The 18431-nt window shown below is 42.3% G+C and overlaps 1 protein-coding gene across 1 annotated transcript in view; it reads right to left on the bottom strand.

The window, feature by feature from the left end:
- WDR70 (WD repeat domain 70) overlaps positions 1-18431 on the bottom strand; it is a 157977-nt gene that overhangs the window by 15735 nt on the left and 123811 nt on the right. Inside the window, exons 12-13 of the mRNA XM_084880581.1 lie at positions 17914-17998; positions 15716-15854 (exon numbers count right to left, since the gene is read on the bottom strand). Of these exons, the coding sequence (XP_084736707.1) occupies positions 15716-15854; positions 17914-17998 (224 nt within the window). The remainder of the gene's footprint in view (positions 1-15715; positions 15855-17913; positions 17999-18431) is intronic.

The raw sequence follows: 18431 nt of genomic DNA, 5'->3' as shown, positions 1-18431 counted from the left end.
GAAATTAAGGCCTGGGGAATCCCAAGACACCCCGCCAAGCAGGCAGTGAGCAGGGGCAGCAGCTTGCTGTTACTCTCCCTCCATGCCACGGGTGTGAATGTCAGAGAGAGGCCACTGCCCAGGCCAGCAGACCGACGTGAATGCTTTCCGGGGAGGCCCATTTAGACACGGCACCACTTCTCCTGTTCACGCTCCCTCTCGGAGCCCGCAGACACACACGCTGGCCGGCACTCACACTCCTTCCACACGGAAACAGGGAGGAGGCCAACAAGCGCCCTCGCACTAACCAGCCCTTCAGAGCACATCCACCCCTGTGGCCACGATCCCCGGTGCAGCCAATGGGGCTCTGAGCAGCCAGGCCTAGGCGAGGGATACTTAAGGCTCAATTACCCTAAGACCGGTCATTAATCAAACACTACCGCGATTCCAGAACGTGGAATGAAGAAACAGAATTCAAAGTCAAAGGTTGGGTGGGCCTTTCTTGTTTATTAATATTTATTGTGCGTGTTTAGCTAACCTTCAGGAACTGTGCAGCTAATGCGGCCCGCACTTTGTCCTGTCAGGGAAATGCATCTTAGAGCAGAGCTGGCCCCCTGCCAACCCAAACAATCCCGGGCCAGCGCGAGGCTGGGGGCGAATGGGGCTGCCACGCCGCTGACTTGTCAAACAGACGTGCCGGGCTTTCCTTCACAGCCACGGACACGTGCCTGCGAGAAGCCGAGGAGCCATCGGAAGATGGATGAGCTACGACTACTTGAAAGAGTGCGTTCCCTCCATCAACCACCCAGCCACCCAACTGCCTGCGGCCTCTGTTCTGGAACAGGCGCTCCTGGATGGTCAGACCTCATCCAGGCGGCCAGCCCTCCCGGCCCTGCGGCGGGTGAGGAGAACACGTCTGCATGAGGAGCAGAGAAGAGAGTCCACAAGGATCAGAGTGAAAGCCTCCACGTTATACCTCGAGCTGCAATGGCAGCAGACACTATCATGCAAAGAGCTCGATTTTGAAATGAGTCTGCATGTTTCACAACTACTTTCACAATTTGCTTAACTGCATTGATAAAGCATTTTATCCATTTCATCTAGTTCATCTGACGAAAACATGTGGGACCATTAATGGCTTCCCCTAACTGCCCAAGCTAAACTTCCCTTCAGCATACAATTCAATGTTGTCTTTCAAACCAAAGCCGACTTTGACGCTCGTGTTATAAACTGGCAGAGCGCAACAGTCCCAATCTGTCCCCAGAGAACTTAGCTCTGCGGCAGGCACGGGGAGACGCTAACTGGAGCTGGAAATCGTAAGCAAGATGACAAGAAGGAGTTCCAGACTTTACTGTGCTCAACACAGAGTGTCCTTCCCTGCAGACACAGGACAGGGGGTGGCCAGGGGAGAGGAGACGCTGTGTGAGCACGGCAGGGTCCAAAGGCCCGACAGCATTCTGGAGTTAGCCCTGAGCACCAGTGGAAGCCATGACAAATTCCAAATAATTTACTTCCGTGGCTTTGGGTTTACTTTAAGTGAAATTGTGGAAGCAAATAAGGAGAGGAGAAGGAAGCCAAGGAGAGAAAGAAACTTACATTTTAGGACATGTGGGAAGAGAACTACTAGGTATCTGGAATTTTATCTTATTTAAAGTAACGGAATGCTCACAACACCACTACAAAATTAGTAAACTTATTTCCATTTCACAAGAAAACAACGGAGGTTTGTCGAAGGGTGGGTAACTCGCCCAAGGTCACGACCTTGTACAGAGAGCAGCTGGGAGAAGCAGGGGAGTTTTTCCAAGTCTGATGCTTGTTCCCTTACACGACCTAATTATGCAAAGTCCTATTTCAGAAGACAGGAGGGGTGCCGGAGGTTTTATATGCTTTCCAAAGCGACCGAACCCAGAAGCAGAGATCTTAGCAAGTTTATATTAAAAGGCAGATGGTATTACGAAAACCGTAAAGGAAAAAGCCCGCCACTGCCCGGCGCACAAATGTTTCTGTGGAAGAAACCGATGCCTGTGGAACGTCCCAGGCGTCTGCCACGCACGCATCCGAGCAGCGCCCACCCCACTGCCCGCCGAGAAGAGGCATCCTCCTGGGGTCCCATCTGAGCCTGATGCTGAATCAGCCCCACTTGCTGAGCCTCCCCAGCTGCTGCCCCACTCTGTAAACCCCGCCGCATCTGGCCTTTCCTGTTTGCTTTCTGTCAGTAAGTCCACGGATGGAGAGGCGCGCTCGGGGATCCCAGCGAGAACAAGCGTCTGCAGGGTTTTCCAATGAAGAGCCCGCACCTGTCTGTGGGGAGGCTGTGGGGAGACTGCGGCTTTGTTCAGGCCCTCCTCCCACCCCCGTCACGGGCGTCCTCAGGACTACCCTATACATCGGCGTGGTCCTGTTCGTGTGTGTTGATCCCCAAGGCGAAGAACACAGATCGAGATGTTGAATCCAAAACAAATAAGAGTCAGATGAAAACGGGAAAGTACTGGGGAAAGAACTGTCTCCCGATGTTCACAGGTTCTCTCTCCCAGAGGAAGAAAACAGCTTTCCAATGAAAACACGGAGCTGGGGAGGTGGAAGGGGGAGGTGGGGATTCCGTACACCTTCCCGGGCTCTGTCCTGGCCCCCGAAGCCTTGCTCTTCCCAAACTTGGGTCATCTTGCCGCGTGCACAGGAAGTTCAGGAAGCAAACCTGTGCGTGAGCTTCGATCTCATAAACAAGACTCCTCAGCACCCACCTGAGCCCCACGAAGACCACCCTCGAATGGAAAGATCAGAGACAGACATTATCTGCTCTGCTCTGCTCTCTAAGTGAGCTCGCACCTGTCCCGTCTTCCTCCCCCACTCCTCAGACTCCAAGCACAGGACCACACCTGTGGCAACACACTGCTCGCTGGGAATCTTGTCTTCCCCTTCCCTGCCCCCCGAACCTCTGATCAACCAGACAGAAGGCCAAGGTGAAAGGGCAAGGCCAGAGCCCTTCCATGAAAACCAAACACGGAGAAGCGTGGCTCCGCCCCTGCCGGAAATGCTGGATCAGATGCACAGGTGACGCGTTTAGAAAACTGTCGTCTAATCAGCAAATTAATTCTCACTGAGCCCCTAGTAAGCGCATGCATTAAAATCAGCCCGCTTACAGCTTATGCTCTGAAATGAAGGTAACCACTGAAGCAGCCGGAATCTGGAATCTGGTAGTTGTCCTTGGCACTAAATGAATCACATCTGCATCTGATAATAAAGTCGCCTAAAGAATTTCATCACGAGAAAAAGTTCTCGGAGAAAATGGAAAGTCTCTTGGGTAAGAAAATTAAACACAATTTTCTTCATCTAATTGAAAACACTAAATTTTAGTTTGGTCCAATCCTTGAAAAGAATTTATAAAGTCAAAGACAGCACAACTTATGGCTGAAGAAAATCTGGTAATTATTCTTATCAATGACAGTCTGGGAGCAAGAAGCAAACCCAGCCTGGAAGCTGGAGTCTACAGGGTGAGAGACCGGGTGGTGGGTCCCATAGGCACAAGTCCAGAGCCCCACCCCACAGGGATCCACTCAGAATCGCTACTGGAAGCACATCCAAGCACACAGAGAGCTTCCCACTGTGGGCGTGGGATGGGACGGGTGGTGGGTGTGCCAGGACCCGGAGCCCCGGACCTGAGGAGGGGTCTGGGGTGCCAGAATTCAGGCAAGTCTCTGCCAGCAAAGAGCTGTCTTATCCGTGTACATCATGTATGCACAGAGCAGTCTTATCCGTGTACATCACGTATGATCTACCCTGAGGACTGGGTGTGGAGAAGCTTGGGCAGCACTACCCAGCCCCTCTCTCAACCAAATCCACAGGGACCCAAGCCCTTTAGCCTTCTTCATTCATCAATAGTTAGAGATGGGCATAAAGACAAGAACCACAAATTCCTTGTGTATAGGAATAAGCAAGGCATAAGTGGATAGAACTACTCAACCCCTAACTACTAAATGAGGAATATATGCGATCAGAGCTTGGAAGTCATTAAGTACGTAAGACCAAAAAAATACAGGAAAAGCTAAATCTTCAAAGATGAGCTATAGAGGATGTGTAAAGCGCTATTTATCTTAATAGAGTATAAAAAGAGATGTTTCACAGCTCATGCTCCTTTATTTAGCTCTTTGGGGGTCTCACAACCCCTCCTCACACAGACACGGCATTACCTGTCACACCACAGAGGGAAAAGCACTCTCCGGGGAGATGAGTTAATTACAGCCCTCTCTCCTCCCCACACTATATATAACAGTGAACTCTGGCTGGAGCTCTGCTGCAACAGCTGGGGAACTTATTACTGAAGACTATTCATCAGATGCAGGCTGGGAGAGGGAAGGTGTCACAGAAAACTCTACCAGACATAGTCTTCTCCTGGTCACCGCTCAGTGGGACGGAGCTGGGGTCAGGCACGAGGGCACTGGTTATTACTGTGTTATATGTTTATACCGCATTTAAAGAACAGTGTGTCGTTTTGAACACCTTCAAACATCTACAAAATCAAGCTCTCCTTTTTGATATGTTACAGAGGAGTCAAATATGTCTATTTAAGGAAATATAGATAAGTTCAAATTCCAATCAAGTAAAACACCAAACTCTTGTGTGGAGAAGGGGAAAACAGTTTCTGTTTAACCAAAAGGAAATGCTGGCTTCTCTACTAGAAATGAAAACAAAACAGTAAACAGAAAACGTTTCTTTGAAACTCCTCGCAACCACCTGGCCGGTGTGGCTCAGTGGTTGAGCGTTAACCTATGAATTGGGAGGTTGGGGTTTGATTCCCAGTCAGGGCACACGTCCGGGTTGAGGGTTCAATTCTGAGTAGAGGGTGTGAAGGAGGCAGCCAATCAATGATTCTCACTCATCACTGATGTTTCTCTCTCTCTCTGAATGAAATTTTCTGTTAAAAGTAAGCATTTTCATTTCCTTCCTCTCTGAAATCAATAAAAAATATTAAAAAAGAAAGAAAGAAACTGCTGGCACCAAGAAGTAGTAGATGCCTTTTAACGTAGGATGTTACAAGATTAAAAGACAATAGAAAATGGATAAACTGCTCAACTGGACAAGCCCTCCTCCAGTCCTCATGCTCTGCCTTTGGTGATTTATGCAGCCTGAGGCATCAAGTGGGGGCGCTTCTACCATGTAACTCCCCAAACGGGGCCCCGGTCAAACAGGTGAGTACAGGAGACATCTCCCTGTGGGTTCCAAGACTGGATTCCGACAGCAAACAGGATTTCAAAGAAGAGAATGTTGATGGAGAATCAAAATAGCTGCACCAGAATTAAGTCTACTGGTTTACATCAATTTATGGGGTTTTTCTTTTTAAAAAGACTGGCGATGAGAACAGAAATGAAGTGATAAGTATATGAAAAGTCCCCGTTCTAAGGAGGAACAGTGATCAGACTTTTGATAAAATATAGTGACAAATTCCAACAAATAATCTTTACTTCAAAGCAGAGTGTGTTCTACAAAATAGAGCCAGGGCACAGATCACATTCATCAACATTATAACAACCCAAACAAATTATATTCATTCGAGTTTTAAATTACTAGCATTTTAAGCATCCGCAGTAAATTTGTTTCCTCTGTGGGACTTGAAACAGGGCTATTTTTAGTAAGACCGAAAAAGGATCATCTCAAGTTTTAAAGAAGCAGACAAAATAAAACGTGCACTTCTTTCATCAAATCTAAAAGGAAACATTTATACTCTGAAATACCAAATTAATTTTTTAATCTATTAACAAAAAACAGAAACAAGAAAGGGTGATAGAGAATAGGCCATTACTATAGGCACCAATAAGGACTCGCTAGAATGAAATAAAACAAGAGGTAAAGCAACATTAACGAAAACCTTTCCACCAAACACTTACTATGTGCCACATGTTGTGCTAAGCATTGGAAATAGAATGCCCTTACCACCCAAATGGCACCTAGGGGACTCTTACTCCAATTTGGTCACATTAGAACCTAGAAATGGTTGAGAAAAGAGCATCAAAGATAAGAGAAGGTGAGAAAACATCCCACAAGGAAATTTAAAAACAACGATAATACCAAGAACTAAGTGTGGTTCCTTTAGACAGGAGAAGACAGAACAGTAACTTTATAATCCTCAAGGAATCAGGAGAATTGGCCAGCTGTTCTCCGAGTCCACGAGGACTAGAGTAAAGGATTCGGACTCGAAGGACGTGAGGCTAAAGAAAAGAAGAAAAAGATCTGCCGGTAAGGGCTTTCATAAGCAGGAATAAGCTCTTTAGGTAAAATTTTCTGTTAAAAGTAAGCATAACCAGCCTGACCAGAGTGGCTCAGTGGTTGAACCAGGAGGTCAAAGTTTGATTCCTGGTCAGGGCACATGTCCAGGTTGTGGGCTCAGTCCCCAGGGTGGGGCATGAAGGAGGCAGCCAATTGATGATTCTCTCTCATCACTGATGTTTCTCTTTCTCCTCACCCCCCCCTTCTCTGAAATCAATAAAATATACATATATATATATATATATATATATATATATATATATATATATATATATATATTTTAAAGTAAGCATAACCAGTAGACACAGACAATAGTGTGGTAAAGACTTGGGGTGGGGAGTAAAGGGGGTAGGGCCTAGGGGGTAGGGAGTAAAGAGGGGGGGGGGATTGGGAAACATCTATAATACTGTCAACAATAATAATTTTAAAAAAACAACACTAAGCCTAATTTTCATGTCACAGTGGTAGCCCGCAGTTCTCAGGTAGGCAAGAATTGAGAAACTGAGCGAAGCAGGGCTGACGCCAGGCGGCCGCTAATTAAGCAACAGCCAGCAGCATTGCTTGCAACAGAAAGATGTCAAAAGAACACACCTCCAGGTGAGAGAGGAGACTCACTCCGGGATCAGTGACCTCATCCTACTCCCGGCACCACGAACGTCCCTGCAAATGTGCAGCACCGGTTACGCGCCTTCTGGGTACACTGCTGCCATGTGTACCATCTCACCGTAAGTTCTCCATCCCCGCCGTAAACCCCCCCCCCCCCCCCCCCCAGCTCTGGGTGGCCAGAGGAAACGCATTCCGCGCAGTCTCTCCCTCTGAGGGCAGGTGTAACACCTGGACAAGAGGCATGGAGAACTTCCTGGAGGGCTCTGAGAAAATAACAGTAGTAGGTAGCTTGGGGAATTCGTTCCGAATCCGCAATACCACTAAGCAGCAGTGAGTTAACCATTCCCCCCACTCTGGTGCTCCATACCTCACACCCCCAAAATCTGTGATGAACAAAACATCACAATTTTAAATAAAGACAAGACCGGATCAACTGATTTTTTGCTTTTGTGTCAGGCCTTAATGCAGCTTGGCACAGCACTGCTACAAGGTCCTTTATCTTAATTACTGGTATTCTTGGCACCTTCTTAAATTTTGTTCTTGGACCTGACCTCATCCTGGCCCTGCCTCAGCTGTATCTCACTCTGTTACACAAAAATTAGCTCACAATGGACCACAGCTAAGTGTAAAACATAAAACTTTTAGAAGAAAACCAGGAAAATCTGTGTAGCCTGGGTCTATCAAGGAGTTCTTAGATACAACACCAAGTACATTCGATAAAATAAAAAAGCTGATAAATAAGACTTTATCAAAATTAAAATCTTCTGCTTTATAAAATACACTATTAAGAAAAGTTTTAAAAAAAACAAGCAACAGAGTGGGAGAACATATGTTTCAATCATATATTTGGCAAAAAAAAAAAATGCTGGCACATAGAACATATAAAAGGCTCTCAAAACTTAACAATAAGAAAACATATAACCTGATTTTAAAATGGTCAAAAATCAAAATAGGTACTTTACCAAACAAGACATAAAAATGGAAAATGAATACATGAAGATATTCAGCATCATGAGCCATTAGGAAAATGCAAATTATAACCATGAAAAGATCCTGCACCGCACATATTGGAACATATAAAGTTCAAATGCCAACAACAATATGAATTACAGGTGAGGATGCAGAAAAAAGTGGAAAATGCATGCACTGTGGGTGAGAATGTGAGAAGGCGGCCTGGCATATTCCTATAAAAATAAACATGCACTTGCCATATGACCAGCCAGCCTACTCTTAGGTGTTTATGAAACTTATGAATATATATATATATATATATATATATATATATATGCTTATAGCAGCTCTATCCATAATCTCCAAAAACTGGAAATAATCAAATGTCCTTTAAGATAAACAAACTGCTCTACGTGGGAAACTATCAGCAATGGGCTGTAGGAATCTACTGATTCACAGAAATGGCCTGGATGGGCCTCAAAGGCATTCATTTGGCAGACAGAGGCGGTCTGAGGAGGTTACGTCCTGTATGAGGGCACTTACATGATGCTCCTGAGAAGGCAACACAACAGGGATGGAACAGATCAGTGAGTGCCGAGGTGGGAGTGGGGCGGGGGGCGGGGTGGAGGTGGGGGGAGAACACGGGTGAGACTGTGACTAGAAGGGGAGCAGAAAGAGGCGTGTGGGATTGAAGGAACACTCTGTCCTGACTGTGTGGATGGGGCTCTGAGCCTCTACTTGTATAAAAGGCACAGAACTGAACACTGTAAAAAGAGGTCAGTTGTACTGTGTGAATTTTTAAAACAATAAGAAGGAATAGCATTAAACTAGTCCTGTCATTTTCCCCTCACTGAAACAGTTTAAGACTTCATACGGAAGGTATTAACAGTAAGGCACCATGAAATGGAGGGTTTCTCTTCTCTCTGCTCTCATGTGCCTGCACATGGGCAGTGAGGGTATTCTTCAAATCCTGAACACTATGCCCTGGGACATCCATCACATGTAGGGGCATCAAGGCCCGAGGAGTGACGTCATCAAGCTGCCCTGCAGCCAGCCAGCCCCTGGGCACCGCGAAGCTTGGTCAGCAGGGCGGCCAGCTGGACTCCTCTGAGCTCTGCTCGCTTCAGGAAACCCCAGGAAAGGGCTCAGGAACCCAAATCACGAAAGCAGCAAAAATGCAATATTGTTCTTCATTTAGCCAATTGGAACCTCTCTGCTTCGGTGATGAAAGAAAATACCGGTGCAGAATGAAAATCGCCATGCTTTTTTACCGTAAACACTGTCCTAGCAGCCATGCTGGAAGCTAGCTCTGGACCCGGCAAAGGGCTGTGCTAGAGAAATAACCATGTAACTGCTGTGTGGGCAGATTTCCACTTACAAGCCACCATCACCTACTTACTCCCAGGCTGCCTATCAAACAGTCATACACCTCGGGACCCGAGGGCACAGCCAGTGCTCACATGCCCTGCCTCTCAGTTCTCAGTGAGCAAAAGCTCCTTATATCTATGATGCACTGTCTTACCGCTTCACTGGGGGAAAACACCTATTTTATTACACACATGTTCATCAGGATCTATCTAGAATGTGCACTATTTAATCTTCCCAAGAAAGTGGATTACAGTAAAATTTCATCCAGCTGATATCTCTTTATTCAAAATAGTACATAATTCAAAGCAACTGCTATCCCTGGTCAACCAGTTGCCTGATTGCTCTTTAATAAAAATCAGATAATGGAAAGCTAGTTAACTCAAAGCCTATTTTTTCCATCCCCGTGTGCTACCCATTAAGAAGGTTTACTGCACTTTAGGAGACAGAGAAATGCCAAATACAGTCTTTCTTTCAGGTTTATTTCCAGTTGGCATCTGTGCCACCGAAAGTGCAAGTTCCCTCTGTGTAGCAGTCCTTTGTAATCTGACTGTGCAAGGACCTTCACTCACTTCTAGAAAACTTTCCAAGAGGAGCGCTCTGCCTGGCCTGGGACTGTGTCAGGAAGACAGACGTTAGCCTAGTCCCAGTACGAACGGAAGAACAGGGGAGCTCCTTACCTCCTCAGAGACAAGCTTTCCAGGCACAGCTTCATTCATTTGTTTGAGGTCAATTTTCAGGTTAGTTATATCTATATTCAAATGTAAGAACAAAGATACACTCCAAAGCCAATTTTGAATGGCCTTTCTGTTCTCCTACATATGCACAAATAACGGGAGATGACTGTAGTCTGAATGGTCAGCACGCTTCTTACACTTATAAATCAAGTTAAGTAGCTAGTTTCAGGGGGGGACTATTACTTAATGGCCCTGTTATACCCATTTACGTTTCCTCTTCAATCTCTCTGGATTTAAAATATCAATATTCTCTCCTAATAAGAACACAAAAACTCTTTATGTGAAATAAAAGTGGTGATATTTTCACTTTATATGTTATGCCATTTTATATGTTAATACACAATTTCTTCGACATCAAGAAAATTGTGTATTAACATCTGGTACTATTCTGAGTGATGTGATTATCTATGATATGTACTTCCTTAATGATCTTTTCTACATTCGTTGTCAACTTCTTAGACTTAATATGTACTGTTTTTATAACCAGAAAAATGCAATTAAAATACAAAAAGCTAATCTGATAGTTCTCATTGAAATGTATCTATGAAGAATTAGATCTTATAAGGTGAGAAAAAATAATGCAAACTCAAGTTCTCTTCAGAACTTCACCTAATTAAAGAAAACACAGTTTATATCTTCACAGACATTTTTTTTAAAATAAATCATTTTTTATACAATATGGACCTCACTTTCTCCTCAACATATGTAGTAGGCTATCTGTATAATCAGACATATGGATCTTTATAACTTTTCCCTCCTTCTGGTAAATATATAAACTGTGACTTAGTTAACATAATTTAACAATAATTATCTATTTTCCATACAATGCCCATAACAATATGGAGCATGAATACAGCGTATAGTTAGTAATTAAGTAAGTAAATAAATAAATAAATCTGATGGAAAAACATCTAGTTCTCCCTATCTTTTAAGGAAGGGCCAGAGTAACCATTAACAACAACATCATTTTATTTCACTTTCCTCCATCTGATGAAGACAAAAATAACTGATAAAGTTGCATGAAGACAGATCCAGAATATATACTTTCTCTAACTGTAGAGGTAGGTGCATGAAAAAAATTAGTAAGATTTCAAACTGATAGAAGAAGATACCTAGTACTTGACATTCTGAGTGAAAGAACACCAAGGGCATTGCATAATCTAGATATCGTATCTCATAGGAAAGAGAGATTTTGGAAAGTAAAAAGAGGCAACTATAATATCTACTATATCCTTGTTCTTTGCTATCTATTCTCTTCGGTGGTTTAAAAAGTGTTCCTCGAGATAATCAAATATTTTTTAGGTAATCACAAATGAATTTTTTTCTTCCTTAAAAGACCTTTACTATTATATTTCTTATGTTGGCACTAGGATTCTCAATCAACTTGGAAATGCTAAAGGCAGAGTAGTTGAAAATAGAGCAAATTCTCCTCCTCTTTCCTTCCTTTCAGCTGCTAGAGCTGTTTTAAAAATAGAGGTATAGGTTTTTTCTTTCTTTTCCTCATTTTGTTTAGTCAGTGTTCACAGAAACAGGGGTCCCCCCCCAAAAGTACTTAAGCAAACAAACAAATCAGGAGTCAGGATCAGGTGTGACATTTCTGGCTTTTCTTCTCCACCTTTCTTCTCTGTGCCCAAGGAAATGCCTACTAGCATTCTCAGATTATTGCCAAAAGCAACTTAGATAAAGAGGCCACCATCTTAAATAACACCAGGTCAAAACAACTATGCCTGGGTTAAAGTATATAAATGGTAATATGCTCATACAATTGCATAAACTACGTCCCTTGAATTATAGCAGCTGAAAAGGAAATTCTATTAGTCACTCTACAATAAATTAATTTGATAAAAAAAATTACTAACCTAATAATAGTTTATGATGTTATTTAAAGCATTCTCTAAGAGAACTGGAATTTTGAAAAGGCTGAAAATTTTCCATGTTTCTTCTAAATAATTTTTTTAATTGAATCATCATCTTCAAATTATATTTTGTTTTTGTTTTTTAATATATTCTTACTGATTTCAGAGAGGAAGAGAGAGATAGAAACATCGATGTTGAGAGGCAATCATTGATTGGCTGCCTCCTGCAGGTTGGACTGAGCCTGCAGCCCAGGCATGTGCCCTTAACTGAAATCGAATCTGGGAGCCTTTGGTCCACAGGCTGACACTCTATCCACTGAGCTAAACTAGCTAGGGCCAAATTATATTTTGTCCATTCTTTCACTCCTATACTTTTATCACAGAACGTCTATAATAATAAATGCATAATATGCTAATTAGACTAGACATCCTTCCAATGACCTTCCAAACAAAGCCTGAGCTTCGAGGGAAGCCAGGTCCTGGGTGCCAAAGAGAAGACTGCCAGCAGGGGGAAGGAAGGCCTTCCTTCATGCATCCGGCCTCTACTAAGGTAATAAAAGCCTTTTACACAATAAAAAAAAGTCTGTCCTGTCTTCAACAAAAACAACAGTGAGGGTGTAAACTCAAGATTCAAGTTATATTCTGGAATTCATCATAGATAGAGGCTAATCACACCACCAAATCACAAAGAATGAGATATGTGAAGAACACGCATGTGTTTCCTTTCACTTAGGAAACACAATGAAAACATCTAAAAAGAATTACAGCGGAATTATAAAATGTATATAAATAGCATACAGTAAAAAAATAAAATAAATGTTAAACATTTGCCATCTCTTAGTGAAGAGAGTTGAGAATCTCAACATTGAACAGAGGGGAGGAAAATTTCAGGGCCTATGACAATGCAGATAGCAAAATTATAACCAGTTTTCTTCTAAGTTCGTTTCAAAAATAAATATAGGAAGTATAATTGTTATATTTTTTACAGCTATTTATTGTGAAGATTGTAGGACAGTTATTAGTTATTAGGAAACTAATTATGTATAATTACATAATTAGTAATTATACATAAAACTGACTAAAAACAATGTTTGCCTCCATATACATGTTGAGCTTAGCATTCTAGAACATACCTAGTAACTATCTAGGAGTTTATTTTGCTTAGAAGAGGGTGAGCACAGAATACTAGCACAATCAATCACACTTACTGCAGTAAATGGCTACATCTAGGACAAACCCAAGGCCACCACTGCCTGTGCCCAGCCATCAAGCACACCGCTGAAGTGTCCACTCCTTATCCATCCCAAAAAAGGCATTTGTTTATTCTTTCATTCCAAGAAGACTTAAAACTTGAGAAAACAGATCAAAGAGGCAGTTTAAAGTCTCTTTAACATACTATTCTACTATATAAACAGAAAACAATGTTGTCTGATGTTAACAACAATAAAGAGACAAACAAATCCTAAATCAGTGATCTGAAAGGCCCCTGGGAGGTGTGCGGTTTGCCCTGTTTGAAGTTGTCTCTCACCCATCTACTAAAATGGATCTCCAAATCTGCCTGTGGCTTTTCTCAGGTAATTCAGTAGATGGTCTAGTTGCTTCTGATGCGGCTCCTTTGTTTGCTTCTCTTCATCTGCTCATCCCTTCAATGCTCTGGCGTCTTAAGGCTCACTTTCTCTCTCCTTTGTGCCCTTTCCTTAATCTAACTCATCAGCAAACAGCATTTTTTGAAAATACATTTTTATTAATTTCAGAGAGGAAGGGAGAAGGAGAGGGGGATAGAAACATCACTGCACACCTCACACTGGGGATGGAGCCTGCAACCGAGCATGTGCCCTGACAGGGAATCAAATCGTGACCTCCTGGTTCATAGGTTGACACCCAACTACTGAGCCACACCAGCCAGGCCGCAACCAACATTTTAACTATCAATTATAAATGCTTCTCCCAAAACTGTCTCCTTTCTCTGAAGCACCAAACTCACCTACCCATCTACCCAGACGTCCCAGGTACTTCCGGTTCAACATGCCCACAACAGAACTCACTGTCTTTCTTCAAAAACCTGCTTTCTTCCTTTTCTTTTTTTAACTTCTCAGAACACTGATCCAGTCTCCCAAGTTACAAACTTCAGCATTCATATATAAATTAATATCGAATATTACAAATCTAACACTTCAGTAAAAATTAACTGCTTTAAAACTGTAGAACTGTTTTAACACCTAGTGCTATTCCTTAGCTTTAAAAAAATAAATAAAAGCAAACACAATGTCACCATCTTGTTATGTCTAAGGTCAGTTTGCTTTTCCATCTCTCAATACGTCTCTCCTGCCTCGCTCTCCAAAGACACCTGTGCCCCAGTTTACATTACTCACCTGCACTCCCAAATACAGTCATCCTTCCAGGGGTGGAAGGGATTGGTTCCAGAACCCCTGCCCCCACACCAACATCCGCAGATGCTCAAGTCCCTTGCATAAAATAACATAATATTTGCACACCCTCCCCTATACGTTAAACCATCTCTAGGTTACTTGTAAAACCTAATACAATGTAAATGCTATGAAAATAGTTGCTATACTGAAATGTTTAGGGATCAAGTTCCTGCAATTTTTTAGAATATTTTCAACCCAGGCTTGGTTGAATCCACAGTTCCCAAACCCCTGGATACGGAGGGCCAACTGTATATCATTCACCCATTCACTGTATACCAGACACTCTTCTAAGCACTGAGGATGTCACAGTGAACCACACTGACAAAGTTTGTGCCCTCCTGGGCTTATACATCCTGGAGGGACGAGACACACAAAAGCAAACACATATACAACAGATGAGGTGGGGGTAAGCGCTGTGGAGAGAAAGGTCTATCCAGAAAAGCGACTGGAATACACAGCATACAGCATGTTCTGTGCACTAAGGAAACCCAGCATGCCTTTAAGGATGTGATCATACTCCTGCACCCCTCGATTTATTACATTTCCACTTAACTTACAATTTAAACACACACCACCATGAATAAGACTGAAATGCGCAGTCACTGAGAGGCATAACAGAACAACTCAATTATAATAATTTTATTTCTTGAGATTAAAGTTGATGGAATCAAGAGTGTTTTTCTTTGATTCTACTGTTTTAGTTGGCTCTTGGATGCATCCAAAAAAAAGTATTATTAGTGCTGGCACACTTCAAATGATGTCATGAGATTAGATCTATAAAACTTAAGTACTCATCTAGAATCGGTCTCATTGTTATTTCTATATTGTCTAACTGTACCATGGTTTCAAATGCAGGCCTACAATTAAGACTCTAAAATAATGCTAGAATATTAGAGACAGAAGCTCTTTTCTGGTGATTTAAAAACAGTTGTTCAATTGTCTGAATCACTTAAGTGCTTAATATGTCTCAAATGTTTATAAAGAGCTAAAACAACTGGAGAAACCTACATCAGAGCACTGTTGAAGATATAGGATTTTACTGAAGAACCTGAGAATCTTCACTATTATTATATTACTAGAGGCCCAATGCATGAAATTCATGCAAGAGTAACCCTTCCTTCTCTGCCGACACCGGCTTCCCTCTGGCACCCAGGACCCAAGCTTCCCTCGCAGCCCCCGTTTCATCCAAAAAGTCGTCTGGAAGGTCGTTCAGAAGGACCTCTAGTCTAATTAGCATATTATGCTTTAATTATTATAGATTATATCATGCTCATTCTCAGGACATGAATGAATGAATGCTGATATTGTGGTGCTCATATTAATCTGTAAAGAAAACTAAAGGGGTTTTGTGAGATGTATAAGTTAAATCTGCAATGTCTTAAACTTCCAAATAACTAAACAGAAATTAAATTCATTGCGATGAAAAAAAAAAAAAAAAAGTAGCTACCATTGCACTGTAAGAAAACAAAACAAAAGACAGCTCACAGAAAATTTCACTTCATCAAGGCTGGGGAAGAGAGAATCTACATACCGCATCCGTGATGTCTATTTCATACACCCTCTGAAAAGTCCTGCGCTCAAAGAAAACGAGTTTGCCGCTGCCACATCCCCTTTGAACAGATGTGCCGGTTACTATGAGTTTATCATCTGGACTGAAACAGCAGTCAGTCCTACAGACAAAAAGAGTGTGTAAGTACAATATAAGCTTATGACTTCACAATAGTGCAGTAATAATGTGTGAATTAAATAAAATATAAGCAAGATCACGGTAATAAGAGTGACTCTTAAATAGGACTTACAACAAGTCAAGCACTTAATTCACTTAATCATCACAAGAATCCTATGAGGTAGCTATTATTATCCCCGTTTTACTGATAAGGAAACTGAGGCAGGAGGAGATTAAATAAACCTTGTCCAAGAATACAAAAGTAAGTGGTGCAGGTGGGATTCAAACTTAGGCTGTCAGATTCCAGAATCTGTGCTTTGAACTTTGACACATCAGAATATTTTTAATGTAAAGAGTCTAAGAAAAACTCCATGTAGACATCGACAGTATCTGTACGCAAACAGACATGGTATGACTAATGTCTAAGCAGTGAGTACTTTGGCCAGTTTTGGAGTATTTTTCACCACCACCACCATACCAACACTTTGAATTTGTGGAGTCAAGTCCCATGAAATGAGGAGCAGGCTGCACAATTGGAACCTAATTAGTGATATGATTCAACGAGAGGCCTAGTGCATAGCATTCGTGCGCTGGATGGAGAGGGAATCCCCCCTCGGCCCGGCCTGCGCCCTTTAGCAGCATTGGGAGCCATTGGGGGATGTCCAACTGATGGCTTAGGCCCATCAGTAGGATATCCTTAGCGCTGCTGTGGAGATGGAAGAGGCTCCCGCCACCACCACTGCACTCGCCAGCCATCAGCCCAGCTGTGGCTAAGCAGCACATCCCCTGTGTGAGCACACTGACCACCAGTAGGCAGCTCCTGCGTTGAGTACCTGCCCCCTGGTGGTCAGTGCGAGTCATAATAGCCAGTCATTCCACCATTTAGTCGATTTGCATATTACCCTTTTATTATATAGGATAGCTCTTATTATTAGAGGTCTGCCCAATGATTGGGAATAGTCTAAGTCATGATCCAAACAAGTTATGTAGTTAGCGTTACTTGTAGCAGGCATAATAGCTCCAAAAAACCTCATTAGCTATAAATCCACGTTTGTCCATCTGTTTGTCTTAACAGGTAAATGCCGTGGGAAACAGACCATGTTAGAGTTAGTTGTCACACAGCATCCTGCACCTGATGCTCCCCTTACCTCCGTGTCTCCATGCTGATCATTATTTAATATAAACATGAAATTTTATTTCTACCAAAATTGGAAATTTTGTTTAGGCACCAACTATAGGGCATGGGGGTCTCAGTTGTCTGAGAAAAAAATCTTTAAACGCCTCACTTGTCAACTTAGTAAGATAGAGATAACAGTGTTCAGCTACCCACAGCAAGATGGTCTGAACAAATCCACCTTATTGATAAGAAACTGGGCCTGACCGGTGTGGCTCAGTGGTTGAGCATCAACCTATGATCCAGGAAATCACGGTTGGATTCCTGGCCAGGACACATGCTTGGGTTGCAGGCTCCGATCCCCAATTGAGGGCATGCAAGAGGCAACCAATCAATGATTCTCTCTCATCATTGATGTTTCTATCTCTCTCTCCCTCTCCCTTCCTCTTTGAAACCAATAAAAATATATGTAAAAAAAAGAAAATGGTATCTAATAATGCTTACTAACTATAAAAATTTGCTTTGATAAAAAAGCATTCAAATTGTTAAAAGACAACAAAAATGTAGGCCTACCCTGTCATTTATACAATATTAAGAGAACAATTCAATCCCTTAAAATATTTTTGCTACCCCAAGACCTATGCATGCATCATATATATATATATATATATATATATATATATATGTGTGTGTGTGTGTGTGTGTGTGTGTATACACACACAAACAGTTGAACAAACATCATTGCAATCTCAAACAAGGTTTTACAGTCTGAAGAATGTGCAAAATGAAAAGGAAAAATAAAATGCATTTTTCAAAACATCTATCTCAATCACTCTCCAAATCTCTTTTCTAGAAGATCTAAAAGACATATGATATAAATTAATACAGCGGTGAATAATTTCTTTTCTATTCTCTTATGCTTATCAAATATTAAGAATATGCTACTTACATTGGAAACATGGTGGGAAGACCCGAGGCTGAAAAAAGTGGCTTATTAAACTGTCGGATGTCCCATAATTTTAATGTATCATCACCTGGTAGACGAATAAGAAGGGAGAAAGGGACAGAGTGAATTGTACAAAAAAGAACTAGTTCCCAGCGTAGAACGTGCTACACTTAGTGCACAGCCATCAGAGGGAGAAGCGGGGAAAGGGAGGAGGAGAGGCCATAGGCATGTTTTCCTTTCCTCACTGTTCGGGGAGCGGAAAGTGGTAGTTGCGAGAACGGTAGAAGATATATGATAATGCACTGGCCGTCACAAATTCCTTTCCAGATGGCTGCAGCATCTGTAGAAGAAGGAGCCCTGGAGAATCCACTCTAAGGAGTGATTTTAGAGCAGATGGTAGTTCCCTGTGATAGACTTGAGCATAACCTGACTTCTTTGGAGGATATCAGTTTAACAACCATCAGGTCTGAAAATAACTCAACTCACATCAGATTCTTTCTCCCTAGAGTGTGTGTGTGAAG

The sequence above is a fragment of the Pipistrellus hanaki genome (genome assembly GCF_964339955.1).
Source record: "Pipistrellus hanaki genome assembly, chromosome: 4".
Lineage (NCBI taxonomy): Eukaryota > Metazoa > Chordata > Mammalia > Chiroptera > Vespertilionidae > Pipistrellus > Pipistrellus hanaki.
The sequence above is the reverse complement of the archived record's forward strand: the minus strand, read 5'-3'. Positions and strand labels throughout refer to the sequence as shown.